Raw genomic sequence first — 16,034 nt, 5'->3', positions numbered from 1 at the left:
ACATTTTCCACTGGTAAGTTTTTAGGGTTCCAGAGCAGAGATGGTTACTGCTTATGTTGGGCTGTTTTTGTTCTGAAGAAAATGGGGGGGAAATAGATGACACCATTGCTATGGTCTGAATATGTAGCCCCCCTGCGCCCCACCCCACCCGATTCATATGTTACATCCTAACCCTCAGGGTGATTGTATTAGGAGGTGGTCTGTTTCCAGACCAGTGGAGTTTTGAGAATTAAGTGAGATCTGGGAAACACATCCATTCCAGCATGTTCCACATTATAGATATTCAACAAATGTTCATTAATTCAGAATTACAGATTAAAATTCAAATGTAAACGCATTTTTGTTGCAGTAGGGGCCCTAAATGTTTAAAATGGGCAGTGGAAAACATGAAAAATACATTAACTATTTCATTTGAACCTTACCAAAACCCTGTAGTGTAGATAAGCTACATCAGCTACTTTTTTTTACGAAGGAGGGGCAAAGTGCTTTAATGTGTTGTCTAAGGTCCCACACCTAATAAGTGATGTTGGCAGCATTCAGCCTCAGGGCTTCTGACTCTCCAAGTTCAGTGCTTTTTTCTGCAACACCATTTGTTATGGGCTGAGTTGGGTACCCCCCCGCACCACCACCGCCCCCCCACGCCCCGCCAAATTCATGAGTTGAAGTTCCAACCTCCGGTGCCTCAGAATGTAACTTTGTTTGGAGACAGGGCCTTTACAGAGGAAATAAGTTTAAACGAGGCTGTTAGGGTGGGCTCTAATCCAATCTGACTGATGTCCTTGTAAGAAGAGGAAGGTGAGACACCAGAGGAAAGATCATATGAGGACACAGTGAGAAGGTGGCCACCTGCAAACCAAGCCGAGAGGCCTCAGGAGAAACCAAACCTGCTGACACCTTGATCTTGGACTTCAGCCTCCAGAACTGTGAGAAATTTAATTTCTGTTGCATAAACCACCAGTCTGTGCAATTTTGTTAATGGCAGCCCTAGCATGACACCTGTCTTATTCCTGTACTAGAAATGTCAGTGGATCCCACTGACTATAAATAAGGTCTAATTCCTTAGCCCAGCGTTTAGTATAATACGTAGGACTGTCCTGACTGTCTCTAGCCTACTAAACTCACTTGATTAGGACTAAAAGCTTTTACACCCTGGTATCATCTCTCCTTTTTTGGTGATTTTGTTTCCTTTCTATACCTAGGGGTTGAACTATTTCTGGGTCTTCAAGGCCCAGACCAAATACCACTATCTTCCTGGCCTTCCTCATTCACTTTGCTTCTAGGGATCTCTTACTTCAGGTTAGGTGAACACAGCCTCTGGAGGCAGATGACCTGGGTTTTGAATTCTCCCTCTGCTACTGATGCTTTGTGACCTTGGGCAAGTTACTTAACCTCTCTAAGCCTCATCCTTTCCCCTGTGCATGGGAACACCAATAGTACCATTACATAGAAGTTGTGAAGAATAAGATAATGCCTGTAAAGCCCATTGTGAGTATCCCTCCTCCTGCAGCATTGTAAATGTCCAATGTACATAATTTATTGCCTTATTACACAGGTTTTATTATTCTTAATATTTTCATTAATTCTTATTCTTATTTAATTCTTTTTCTTAGTTTTTAAAGCTTTCATTTTATATATATATATATATATATATATATATATATATATATATATATATTTTTTTTTTTTTTTTTGCGATACGCGGGCCTCTCACTGTTGTGGCCTCTCCCGTTGCGGAGCACAGGCTCCGGATGCGCAGGCCCAGCGGCCATGGCTCACAGGCCCAGCCTTTTCGCGGTATGTGGGATCTTCCCAGACCAGGGACACGAACCCGTGTCCCCTGCATCAGCAGGTGGACTCTCAACCACTGCGCCACCAGTGGCCCTTTCCATAATATTTTATCTGTACTAATCTAAAAGCGCTTGGGCCTTTTAAAAACTTTAAAAATTTTGTTGAAAATTCTGATTATTGAAGTCATGCACGCTCATTGCAAAAATTTCACTAAAAACAGAAAAACAAAGGGAAAAATCACTTATAATCTTGCCATCCAGAATATCTACTCTCAACATTTAATATATCACCTTCCGTCTTTTTTCTATGTGTGAATGCATGGTTTTAAAACAAAAACTGTGATCATATTAAATATATTACTTGTATAAAGTGCTTTTTTCCATAAAGGTAGGTTTATGTCCATATTAGCAAATGCAGTCTGCATCAGAGGTCCACCTGATCTGTCCTGATCTAGCTTATAGGTACGTTTAGTTTAGTTTGCATAGTTTAAAAAATTTAGCCAACTTCAAAAAAATCAGGGTATTTTCCAGAAAAGTCACATTCTCCTGCTCTGGAAAATCTGAAGTTCCAGCCGCACTGGGACTGGGTTCCAGGAGGCCAGTCACTGGCTAGAACTGAGCAGTGCTTTCACATTGTGTTCCTGGCCCACGGTCGATCCCTGGTCTCCATCGTTACTGGTAGTGGGTATGTAGCATTTTCTGGCTATGTGTGGACACATTTACTCTCCTCAACTAGAATAGGAAAGTTGAGGGTAGGCCCTATTCTCCTTTATCTTTTAACCCTTGGACTCTCAGTGCCTCCCACTTACTTATCTCTTAATAATTATGTGACATAAATATGTGAATGAATGGACTCAGTTGCGACATCTCACATATTCACATCACTCACTCAAGGAGCGCAAGGAGGATCTGGACCCCATCAGAGCATTGGGCTTCTTCTGTCCCTTGCAGTGGCTCCCACAGCTGGACTCAAAGCGGGGCTCCATCCACATTGGTAACTTTGGGGGAATCTGACATCTTTCTTCCAGGAGGAGCCTTAAAAACTTTCAAAAGGCAAACCATCGTAACCACTTCACTTCCCACCCAGAAGCAGCCAACTCTCAAGCGGGAGATGACAGCTCCTGAATCGCACAAAGAAGCCTTTCAAAACATCTAACATTGGAAGAGAGTAAAGGAAACGAAGTTTGTCATCATCTACCAGTGGTTGTGCTTGCTTTTTTGTTTCTCTTCACTGTCTTTTAAGCACCGTGAATGTCTCTTAGGAGCCATAGGGTACATTGTGCATGAGTTCCTGTGGGTGTTGGTGCTCAAATTAGAAGCTGGATTTCGGGGACAGCTGGAATGCTTCCTTGCTGCTCCACCCTGCAGGCTGCACGTGAGGCCCAACCGCAAGATGTGAGGCGGGCCCCTTTAATCCTACACCAGAGTCTTGACTTCCAAAACCTGATCCTCCAACATTTGGACTTATATAACTTATTTGTTTATTTTTAAGCCAGCCCTGTCCAAGTTGAGAACACTTAAGACTCCCTTTTAGAGGAAATTTGGAACCTAACATTATCATTAACTGAATCAGCAAGCAACGGTTCTGTAAAAACACCAAGTGGCACAGTTCTGAGGACTTTTATCGTCATGTTCCTGGTGGAATTACATCGTGTGGTAGTTTGTCTGAAAATTGTCCTTGGGATTCTTTCCCTCTCTCTCTGTCTCTTCCTCTGTCTGTCTCTTGCTCCCTTTCTGTCTCTCTCTTGTAAACCATGGTCTGAGTTTAAGGGAGGCGGGGTTGGGGAGAGCTGAGCCTCCCTGCTGTGTAGGAACCCCTTTCATTTGACAAGGGACCAGGTCATTCTTATTCTGTAATTGACCACAGTGGTTCTCCAACGAGTTCAGCTGGTGGGGCCTCTGGAAGACATTGTGCTCTTTGTAGAGCGTGGTAAAGCAGAGAACATGATAAGACACATATCTTTGGGTCAGATCGGATGCCATTTTACAGTAGATTCTAGACGAGAGGGAACAGGTGCAAAGAGTCTGATAAAAATGTATGTGAAACCAACAGGGATCTACTGTCCAGAACAGGGAACTATACTCAATATCGTGTAATAACCTATAATGGAAAAGAATCTGAAAAAGAATATGTATACATACATCTATATAACTGAATCGCTTTGCTGTACACCAGAAACTAACACAACATTGTAAATTAACTATACTCCAATAAAAATTAAAAAAAAAAGTATGTGAAGTTGTTGACTGCTATGCTATTTCTATTAGGGACAACACTAGAAACGCTCTAAATGTTTAGCAAGACGAGAATAATTAAATTACCTATGGCCATTTTCAATGCGCCCATTAAGGATTCATCAAAAGTTACAAAGATTCTTTGGAAAGTCTTTAACAATGTTGAGAGAAGTGTCTATGATTTGTCAGGTTAAAAAAAGTGGAAATAAAGTCATATATGAAGTATGAGACCAATTACATTTATTGTATGGACAGAGATCCTTAGGAAATTTAGGACAGGTTATAGCTCTGCATGATGGAATTATGGGTAGTTTTTATTGTTTATTTATCCTTTTCAGCATCTTCAAATGTTTCCATGATGAGCATTTATTGCTTTGATTGTCAGAAAATAAAATGATTATAAGGTAGTCAACTTCCCTGGTGGCTGCAGATTTGGGTCCAAGTTTTCTTTCAATACCATTTTTTTTTTTTTTGGCCCTTACTACCCTCTGTCCTCCTAAGGCTCCTCCAGTGAGGATCTGGAAGAAAAGGCTGGGGTTTAAGTTGAGGAGGGTGAGACGTGCCCCTGTGCGCAGAGCCACAGCAATTTCCCTGGTGACCCGGAGGTTTGTGGGCACCTATGAGCTACATGCATTCTGTCTGGATTCCTGTCTGCAGATTCATAGAGCTTTACTAATTTAAGAAAGAAATGAGGCTGAAGGAACTTGGAATCGGCTGATCAACCTCATCTTTGGGTGAGAAAGAGTTCTAGCAGGACCCCCCCTTCCCTCTTCTTATCCCCACAGCCTCTGCTTCCTTAAAACAACCCTGAGGGACATGCAGACAGATATTTTCAAGTTCGGGTGAGGCAGCTTGGTTCAAGCAAGGCTACTGGACTGCACACGCTGAGCTTTCAAGGTTGTCCGGCCAAGAGGGGACTGGTTTATTCCTTGGGCCAGGCAATTCCTTCAGGCCTGTGAGTTTCCTCCATGTGTGAAATGGATGTAACGCGACTCAAAGCTTCTCTTGGAGCTGTGTCCCATGACCTCATCTACCACTGCCTGTGCACATGGGGTGAAGTGCTCCCTCCAGGCGCTGAAGGGTAATGTGGAAGGACTTGAGCTGGGACTCAGGAACAAGTCTTAGGAGGATTTTTAGGAAAGGAGCCAAGTCTTTTAGCTACCAAGCATGGCAATAATTCAGTTTATTATATCCACCCACTGTTTATTGAGTAATTGTCTACATTTTGAGCCAGAATCCAAGAATCCCCTGGACTCCTTAGAGAAGCCACAGTTTCCTCCATTAGCATCCCATCTATCCCTTTCGGTTAAGGCCTGGATCCGTGGTATGGAACCGGCAAGGGTCCTGAAATTGATGGGTCTGGGTTGAAATCTCATCTCTACTCTTGTCACCTTGCAATCACTGTGGCTTTGGGCAAGTTGCTTAGTCTCTCGAAAGTTTATTTTCCCCACGTTTAAAATAAGAATAATAATGCCAGCCTCATGGGGTTGTTTTTGAGTAGAGTTGCTAAATTTAGCAAATGAAAATATAGACACCCAGTTAAATTGGAAGGTCAGACAAACAACAAATATTTTCTTAGTATTATTAGTATGTCCTAAATATTGCACAGGACATACTAATTGCTAAAAAATTATTTGTTTATTATCTGACCTTCCAATTAACTGGGTGTCCTGCATTGTACCTGACAACCCTATTCTTGTGGCCAAAATAGAGGGATTTATCTGAAAGCCCCTGACCATGGCTCAATGAGTACTCTTTCCTCTGTACCTTCCTCTCCCAGGGAGGGCTGCATGATTCGTTGCTTCCCATCTTCATGGCAGGGGAAATAAAGACTCTGTGACCAGGTTGGTGGAAGAACGGTGAGGATGCTCAGTTAGAGGGGAGACATCTCCACGGGAAGAGTAAGAGAAGGCAGAAGACATGAAGGCTGGCATGAGCTAAACCTCTAGCAAATAGTGTCCCTTGGTCCTGTGTGCCTTTAACACACTCTGCTTGCTCTCTGCAAGCCTGTCAGAGGAGGTGACACCTTGGGGCCATGAGGCGCCCAGATGGGGATGCTGACCCCAGGGAAACCCCAGCTAGGCATGACCATTCATAGGCTTCAAAGGCCAGCTGTTGTGTTAGACAGAGGGACTTTCCTGGAGGTGATTTTTACAAAGAAGGGGTAAAGGGGACTGCGTGCCCCAGGGGCCTTACTGGGACTCGGGGGAAACCCGGGGTAGAGCTGACAGTGGCCCGTCCTTCTGCTCCTTTCTGTGGCTCCACCCCCAAACTCGAATCCCCTCTGACTTCAGCTCCCCCGGCTCATGGGGTGGAGATGGACAGGTGGCAGGTCACACTCTGGCCTTTGTGTGCATCGCAGGCTGCTCCAGTGCCCCCACAACCTCAGGGTGTCATTTTCCTTTTCTGATCATCCGAATTCCGGGTGAGGAGCTCAGCTGTCGTCGGCTTCAGGGAATTTTTCCACCAGGATTGAAATCGGGGCCAAGAAAGTGTGGGCATGCAGAAGGCATTCTTTCTACTATTCAGATGTGCTTTCTCTTTAGTTTGGGCACTAGAAAAGGCTGCCTTTACCCAGAGTCCCAGAAGAAAGTTTTCAATTTCATTATGGTGAAAAAAACACACGAAGAGAGGTCCTAACCTCTGCCACATTTTCCCCATCCCTCCTTTAAAAAACTTAGACAACACTTTAACATATATTATTTAAAGTTAAGAAAAATAAAATTAATTCAAGCCATGCCCAGTGCAAAAGGAAAAAAAAAAAAGGAAAAGGAAAAGAAAAATTTGAAGGGAGACCTCTATCTCTAGTCTCTACCTAAGGATCACAGTCAGCTTGTTATTTTTATTTTGGAAGAGGTGATGTAACAATTGACTATTACTTACTAAATCGTTTTCTTTAACTTAATATACTTTCTAAAATTTTTAATTCATCCTAAGAAAGAATATATTTAAATGTAGGATTTGATGTGCTATATATATTTCCCCCTTAACATATGAAGATAAACATATGCTATTAAAAATTTAAAATGCTCATCTGTGTATCATTTAAAACTCTTTCAGAAACACAGTTCTTGAATAACTTCATGAAGTTATTTGAAGCCAGAAATTCCTATCTATCACCCAGTTAACAATAGGCAGATTTAGTGAGACGTTTACTCCATTCTGGAACATGCACTTTGCACGTATTAGCTCATTAGTCCTCCCAGGAACTCTATAAAGAGGGTGTTTTTATTGGCCCCATTTTACAGATAAGGAAACTAAGACTGAGAGAGGTAAAGTCAAGGTCATATCGCTGGTAAGTGAAAGTCAGATTTAAAACAGAGCAGGCTGAGGTCAGAGTCCACGCAACCCCCCTCCCTCCCTTTCTAACCTCTTAGGAAAAACAAAACGAATAAAACAACAGGTATTGATACCACCACTTGCCAGGAGAACAGCAGGCAACAGTTCTGTTGAAGAAAGAGCGCGTTCAGAATGAAATGGTAAGAGCGTCCTTCCCATAACTTCTAATGCATTGCATGCAGTTCCCAACTTGCAGGGGGGTTGGATTCTAAAAGTTGATTTAAAAGCAATTTCGCTGTCGCCTTGCTCTGTGCTCCAAGGCGCTTTGTACACACCTCTCCTATTACACTCAGCACGTTGTCCCTTGGTTGCTTACACATCTCTCCCCTCCAGGGCTCCAGCCTACTCAAAGCCAAGGGCCTTGCCTTATATTTCCTTTGGTATTCCCAGCACCCAGCACAGCGCCCAGCCCGCGAAGACCCGAAGTGTACACGTATTGTATTAAATTACGAGTCATTTGTTTGGAACTCAGCACACATTTCCCTAAAGAAATGCATTACAAATGGGAGTGGAAGCCTTGTGTTTCCAACCAGCCCACATGAGTTTATTTAACCTTTCTCCTAGTCTACCAAGAGTACTAATAAGTTATGCATAGCCGTGGGTGGAGCGAGAGGTGCATGCGGAGATAGAAATCTTTCCCTCTCTTTCCTGGGTCAGACCTAGATGAAATTTCACATGGGTCATAGTTCATCTTTGACTCCCCACAAACTGCTCTTTTTTTCTATATCTCCCATCTATGGTCATCACTGTCTCCAGGCTTCCTACTCAATGTCAAGCTGTGGTCCCTTGCCCAAGTCTTCTCTGTTCTTTCCCCAAATAACCTACTTGACACCCTTGCCGATCAAAATTCCTGTTTCCTGAATGCAGGAGAGCACAGTTGATGTCCAGGAGGAAATTCACAGATTAGCAAGAATTAACTCAATTCTTGCTGATCTGTGAATGATATCCTCTAATATCCCTCCACCGCCACCCCACCCCCACCCCCAGTGCTAAGCACGTGACAGTTTATAGCACAGTCGTTAAAATTGTAGGATTTGGAGACAGATCTAGGTTTGAATACTGATTCTACTTCTAAGTTATGTGGCCTAGGGAAAGTAATTTAACTTCTCTAAGCCTCCGTTGTCTCATCTGCAAAATGGGAATAACTGTAGTTATAAAGAGAGCTAATACCCTGTTTTTTGTTTTTAAACATTTTTTAAGAATTTGTTTATTTATTTATTTTTGGCGCGTTGGGTCTTCGTTGCTGAGCGCGGGCCTTCTCTAGTTGCGGCGAGTGGGGGCTACTCTTCGTTGCCGTGTGCAGGCTTCTCACTGCTGTGGCTTCTCTTGTTGCGGAGCACGGGCTCTAGAGCACAGGCTCAGTAGTTGTGGCACACGGGATTAGTTGCTCCTCGGCACGTGGGATCTTCCCGGACCAGGGCTTGAACCCGTGTCCCCTGCATTGGCAGGTGGATTCTTAACTGTTGTGCCACCAGGGAAGTCCGTGTTTTTTTTTTGTTGTTGTTGTTCTTTTGGTTTTTTTGGCCGTACCAGGCGGCTTGAGGGAATCTTAGTTCCCTAACCAGGGATTGAACCAGCGCCCTCCGCAGTGTAAGTGTGGAGTCCTAATCACTGGACCACCAGGGAATTCCTGAGAGCTAATAGTTTAAAAACACTTAGTGTTATGTCACAGTGCTAAGGACTTGATTGACTTTATCTTTGCAGCAATCCCATGAGGTAGATACTTTTATTATTAACTGTTATAAAGGCAAGTGATTCTTGAAAGAGAATTTAATGGTAAATTAATTATTATTTATTACCTGCCTTCCTTCTTCCAAAAAGGCTTTGAGGCAAAATGCTACATTGATAAAATTTCTGACAGCATGGATGGGAGAGGACAGTCATTCCCGGGAGGAGATTTTTTCAGGGCAAAGGGAGCAGGGACTGCTGCTAGATCACCCATGGCTGAAAATTTATCCTGAGAGTCCATTCCCTTACGTGGTTCCTGTTTCCACAGCTTCTTCCCTTCCTCTGCCTCTGAATGTGCCGAATCTGCAAGTGGTCCAAGTTTTTTTCTATTCCCTTTCTTTCTTTTTTAATTTTTTCACACAGCCCGTGGCAGCTGCAAGGTGGAGGGGACCAGGCGGGTGGCAGCAGCTGTTTGTATGTATGGGATCTCTGTAGTCTTTCTTTGTGAGTCAGGGGCTGTCTGTATATATCACAAGCTACCACCTGGCAAGATATTTCGTTCCATCTATGTTGTTTAAATGTTTCCTGGATGATGTCATGAATGCATACGGATGGGAGGAACTTCAAGATGTTAATTTTCAGCCCCTCATTGCCCTACACGGGGACATCCTAGGACGATTTTCTCCTCTAGTTTAGGAGACAGCTTGAAATTTGCTTCCCGGTGCTTCCCATTTACCAGATGCGGAGATTTTAAAGCCAGTGGGGTAGGCATCTGAACAGAAGCCACAGTGTAGTCCTGGAAAACACTGAGCAGAAGCTAAGGGCAGAGGCAGGTGGCAGGCTCATCCCCTCGGGCCCCCTCAGTGATGTCCTGTTGATTGAGTAACTTCACTTCGCTGGGTCTCAGTTTCCTCTTCAGTCAAATAAGGAGGGTGGGCTGAATTATCTCTGGTCTCTCTGGAGCTTTAGGACTCTGATTCTCTGATAAATTACTCAGGACAGATGGCTGTTCATCCTTTGTGATGCCACCCTAGGGATGGACAGTCCATGGTGACCCATGTACGCCTGTTCAAATGTTTCCTTATCCTTAAAACTGAGAAATTTCCCTTTATGCTAATAAAAATTTCTTGCGATTTGAGCGTTCTCTTTTTTTTTTTTTTTTGGTTGTCGTTGTTATCCGGACTTCTAAAAACATAGGTAGAATTCTACCTGTATTCCTATTTTATGGTGATACCTTTGTTATACATACAGTGACATGTCTGTTTTAACCTAGATGATGAGTTTTCGAAGACTTGATAGCAATGAAATTCTATTTTTATATGACATTTATATTTAAAAACTATTTCACATGTATCATTTCATTTGAACCTCAAACTAAAAATAAGAAGAGAAATTATACTCATTTTTATAAGAGGGATTTCCCCAGTGGTCCAGTGGTTAAGGCTGTGTGCTCCCAGTGCAGAGGGCCTGGGTTCGATCCCTGGTCAGGAAACTAGATCCTGCGTGCCGCAACTAAAACTCGGCACAGCCAAATAAATATTAAAAAGAAAAAAAAGAATTTAAATATTTATAAGTGAAGAGATTCAGGATGAATAAACCTAAATTCCTTGAACAATATTTCATCTTACAATTACTAAGTGAAAGAGTCAGGACCCAAACCCAGGTCTTTACTCAGAGTCTAGTACTCAGGCCATGAGAACTCATTAATTTAAGGCAGCACCACCAGCCGACATACCAGCTCCCCCTGCTTGAGTTTCTGCTGTGTCCTGGGTACACTACTAGGTGCTTTGCATACAGTATCTCGAATCCTTGAAACAGCTATGCAATTGAAGTATTATCACACTCATTGAGAGATGACAAAAATTGAAGTTCACAGAGATTAAGTATTAAGTAACCGCCTGCTGGCTAATGTGCGCTGAGAGCAAAATTCAAACCTAAACCCATTCTTTTGACAGTGCTGCCTTTCACTTAAATACGCATTGCCTAAAATGAGACCCAATATAGTTTAATCTTCAGGATTTTTTTTAAGGCCACATGAATTATGGTTCCCTGAAAGTACAGTTAACAGAAATGACACACTGATTGAATCCCATTCAGCCAGCTGGAATCTCACTCGGTTGCCCTTGATTTTTCCTGTCGTACATCACTCTGCTTCTTGGGCTTTCTTTTCTAGACTTTTTTCCCATTTTTTCAAAAATATTTTTTGTTCCTTTTTTTTCCTGCATCCTCTGAAAGTGTCTCTACTTTAATTTTAAGAGATTGGCATTTAAAGTGAGTGTGGCATTCTTAGTTAGAACTCGGATGATGACCAGTAGAAGAATGAGATTTTAGTTTGCCCCCTCCTTCCCATATTCTGAATTACATGTCCCAAGATCATTTTTTTGTCTTTTATAAATTTATTTATTTATTTTTGGCTGCATTGGGTTTTCGTTGCTGCACAAGGGCTTTCTCTAGTTGCGGCGGGGGGGGCTACTCTTCATTGCAGTGTGCAGGCTTCTCATTGCTGTGCCTTCTCTTGTTGCAGAGCTCAGGCTCTAGGAGTGCGGGCTTCAGTAGTTGTGGCACACGAGCTTAGTAGTTGTGGCTAGAGGGCTCTAGAGTGCAGGCTCAGTAGTAGCGGCACACGGTCTTAGTTGCTCTGCGGCATGTGGGATCTTCGCGGACCAGGGCTCGAACCCGTGTCCCCTGCATTGGCAGAAGGATTCTCAACCTTGCAGCCACCAGGGAGGTCCCTGTCCCAAGATCATTTTAAGTTTATTCGTAATCTATTTTCCTGACATTTTACCTAGCTAACCCTTGCCCATTTTGTATCTACATAACTCTTTGCCTATTCTTAAACACTCTAACTTCATCTGTGAAATGGGGATAATGTGTACAGTGCGGGGAATATGGTCAATAATCATGTTGCATCCTTGTATGGTGACAGATGGTAACTAGACTAATTATGGTGATCATTTTGAAATGTATAGAAGTATCGAATCACTATGTTGTACGAATAGGAACTAACATAGTGCTGTAGGTCAGTTAAACTTCAAAAACAAACAAACAAGCAAACTCATAGAAAAAGAGATTAGGTTTGTGGTTACTAAAGGTGGGAAGTGGGGTGGGGAGGGGGAACTGGATGAAGGTAGTCAAAAGCTGCAAACTTCCAGTGAGAAGATAAATGAGTCCTAGGGATGTAACGTACAACATGATAAATACGGTCAACACTGCTGTACGTTAGGTATGAAAGTTGTTAAGAGAGTAGACCCTCAGAGATCTCATCACAAGGAGAAACATTTTTTTTCTATTTCTTTAACGTGGCATCTGAATGAGAAGACGGATGTTCACTAAACTTATTGTGATAATCATTTCACGACGTATGTGAGTCAAATCATCATGCTGTACAGTGTAAACTCACACAGTGCTACATGTCAGTTATATCTCAATAAAACTGGAAGGAAAAACAAAGGAATGAGAATAATGATTTCTGTCCTGTCCACATTTCACAGACTTGATGATGTCCCATCAAACAATATGTAGGGAAAGCACTTGGAAAAGTATAAAGAACCATGGGCATAGAGAATTATAGTATATTTTGCTTTTGAAAAACTTAAACTGTAGAAATGGAGCTAAATAATCAGGATTGTTCAGTGAGGCAAAGATTTGGATGTTCTGAGTTTATTTATTAGTTATGTATAATATATACTAATTATATAAAATAATTAAATCATTTTAAAAGGACTATATGCATTATTTAGAGTACTGTCCTTGTCAGGCCACACACTGACATGGTTCAGGGTTGCTTAAACAGAGGATTGATGTCTTCTCTGTTTCTCCCCACATCTCCCTGGTTTTTTGCCTGTAGACTCTTGGCTGATCTCCTACAAACCCCGCACCTGGTATTACTATGTACCCTGTGTTAGCCTTCCCTTTCAGAAGTCCCCACCTTTTCTGGTATAAGGAAACATTTTTTAAATGTTAACTCTTTCTGTGCAGTTCCACGATAATAATGAACTTCTGGCAACCATTGACTGAGAAAATACTCAATGACAAAAGGATATTACAAATTCAGAAAACCCTTTAAATGGGTTTATATTTAATCCATTACAACTGCATCCAAATGCTTTTAGAAAATACACAGACATATCTGAGTCATTATTCCACCAGGCATGTATACAAGCACTCAGTAGATATTTGTCAAATAAAGGCATGGATAAGAAGAGAATGAAAATGTGCAGGCAATGCTTGTGGTATCTGTGGATTTGTGACCCTTTTGTCATAACTCCATCCCCAACCCCTGCCCTGGGGGGAGAGCTCAGAGCTTGAAAACCCCTTGAATGTTTTCCCAAATACCCAGTATACAGTAGGCACTCAATTGTTGTGTCCTGAATGTATGTATGGATGAATGCTACTCTTGTCTCTTAATTAGATTACAATTTTGAGGATAGCAAGTACATTGCAGGCCCTTCTGTATCGTCAGCAGAACCCAACCTTGTACTGAGAGAAAGCTGCAGCTTTCAAATAAACCAGGAACTCGATTAGTATCACCTTCCGACAGATGCATTTCTGAAGGACCTTATTAAAAAGGAAACATCTAAAATTTAAACTACCAAGAGGGAATAGAGATGTCTTTGATTTCAGAAAACTTGTGTTTCTCTGCTAGGTAAGTGAAAGAAAGTACGGAGTTAGAAAATCACGAGGAGATGGGACAGGGCCTACGAAGCAGTGCTGTTGGCTTGAAGGCAGGAAAAGCATAGAAACCTCACCCTTTGAAGCCTGCCTCAGTCTCTGCTGAGTAATTTAAGGCCGCATCAGAGAGGAGGCAATGTGACCAGAACATTGCCTGGGTGGAGACTGAACTGGCAGAAGAAATGGTTAGTTTACCACGTCTTGAAGTGGCAGTGGCAAAAAGCAATTTACTGATTCATAAATCACGAACTAAACCATATTACATATTTTTATGGCCAATGTGACATCAAGAATTCATTAGAGGATTCACTCACCTCAACAACGCTGGATGGAGCAGACCAATCATGTTAAAGAGAAACTCTTAATACAGGTTCTTCTTGGAGGCTTGAGTGAAATCAAACACTGCAGAGAGAGCCTTGTGCACCCTGAATCTGGTGCCCGCTTCACCTTGCAGCAAAGGAAGTGAAAGTGTCAAAACAAACAGAAGAAAGTCAACATTCTGTCTGAGGGGAAAAATGCAGACACAAGTATTTTTTTTTTTTTTTTTTATGGGGTGGAGGGTTCGGAAGTGCTTTGATTATAGAGGATCGCTGTAAAGGGAAACAAGAAATCATCTTTCCTAGTTCTTGTTTTTCCTGGGCTTATCCTGAAATCTGAAGCCTGGTTTTTATATATAAATGCAACCTGCAAAACAAATTACCAAAGGGAAAAAGGAGAGAAGTGATGCTACAGCTGCCTTAGGTTAATTTGATGTTCTTTCATGTTTCGGAGCTGCCTTGGTATTCCTGGCCTCGGTTCTTTCTGTTGAATTGAAATCGTTGGGTGAATTGGATTCCCCAATCCTAGACAGAGCCTTAACCATAGAATTGTAAGAAAAACAATCACAGAATTGTAAAACGTAATTGACATTGAATGTGTGACTAACTGAAGAAAAAGAATGAATGAATTAGCAGTGTGATCTCGGTCAAGGCACTCGACCTCTCTGGTCCTTTCTAACTCTGCTTAAGTAACTTCATGCAGATCTTGGACCAGTGGCCCTTGCCACAGGGTGACCAACCTGTCCCAGGCTTTGTCGGCTTTAGCACGGAAAGTCCCACATCTTGGGAAACCCCTGATACAGGTAGGCTGGGACAGTGGTTACCCTGGGCCTCTGTGACCCTTGCTATGTTCCAGGGTACACGAATGATCCAACTCTTGGGCCTTGAGCTGCCCTGTCCTGTATCTGTCACTCCACCTTATCAATGAGGAGTGGATCGTGGTGTGTCACAGACACTAATAATTGTTTTTGCCAATTCATCTTCCCTTCTCACCTCCTTCCTTGTTGGCAGAGTCCTGATTTTATTCTTTTGTTCACCTACTGAGTGGCCCAGAAAAGGGGACCGTAACCCCACTTCTCCAAGATGGGGGTGGATCTTGATTAATCTAATCCAAGCATGCAATTCTAGTCTCCTTGCCAGAGACTGAGTTAGCAGGGGAATGTGGTATGCACTGGGATGGCATTACTAGTTGTTAAAACTTCGAATGCTTTGTAATGGTTGGTAAAGAGATGTTGCCCAAGGGCCCTGGCTCCTGCCCCAGGATTTCTGTGCTAAACCTCTCCCTTTCAGCTACTAAAGGGTTAATGTCCAGCAGCACTGGGGGCTTCCTGGACTCTAGCTCCAGGTTTCTTGCTTTGTTGGTTCACTGCCCTTTCCTTTGTGTGTTATATATTTTATAGAATATCTTGCCTGTATGTGAGCTAATTCTGGGGACGGGTGGCAGCAATAAGAGCTCCATCCAGGGCTTCCCTGGTGGCGCAGTGGTTGAGAGTCCACCTGACGATGCGGGGGACGCGGGTTCGTGCCCCGGTCCGGGAGGATCCCACATGCCGCGGAGCGGCTGGGCCCGTGAGCCATGGCCGCTGAGCCTGTGCGTCCAGAGACTGTGCTCCGCAACGGGAGAGGCCACAACAGTGAGAGGCCCGCGTACCGCAAAAAAAAAAACAAAGCAAACAAAAAAAGAGCTCCATCCACTTTCCTGAGGACAGTGGTCCCAGTGGCCGCTACCAGGGTCCCGGGTCCTGGGTCACGGTATGGTCTCAGTGCTGGTGTCCACAGCAGCAGGTACAGTGGTTCTGTGCCAGCCCAGTTCTACTGTGTCATTCTGGGCACAGCCTTTAAGCCTCGCAGTGCCCTGTTTTTTCAGGGGATACAACCTTTTGATCAATTCCTTTTCTGCTTAAATCACTATGTCAGTTAGCTTTCATATGCCCCACGCTACCCCAAACTTAGTGATGTAAAACAATAACCATTTATCTAGCTGTGGGTCATCAATCTGAACTTGGCTCAGCTGGGC

The 16,034-nt window shown here is 43.0% G+C and overlaps 1 protein-coding gene across 2 annotated transcripts in view; it reads right to left on the bottom strand.

Moving 5' to 3' along the window:
- Window positions 1-14,722, bottom strand: part of LOC307185311 (recombining binding protein suppressor of hairless) — a 233,090-nt gene extending 218,368 nt beyond the window's left edge. For both annotated transcript variants that reach the window (XM_079919377.1, XM_079919376.1), the window contains exon 1: window positions 14,015-14,722. Coding sequence is in view for 1 of the 2 variants with exons in the window: in XM_079919376.1 (XP_079775502.1) it covers window positions 14,015-14,046 (32 nt within the window). In the remaining variant the exon portion in view is untranslated. The remainder of the gene's footprint in view (window positions 1-14,014) is intronic.
- Between the last annotated feature and the right edge of the window lie 1,312 nt (window positions 14,723-16,034).

The sequence above is a fragment of the Stenella coeruleoalba genome (genome assembly GCF_951394435.1).
Source record: "Stenella coeruleoalba genome assembly, chromosome: 4".
In the NCBI taxonomy this organism is placed as follows: domain Eukaryota; kingdom Metazoa; phylum Chordata; class Mammalia; order Artiodactyla; family Delphinidae; genus Stenella; species Stenella coeruleoalba.
This window is presented reverse-complemented; position numbering and strand designations above follow the sequence as displayed.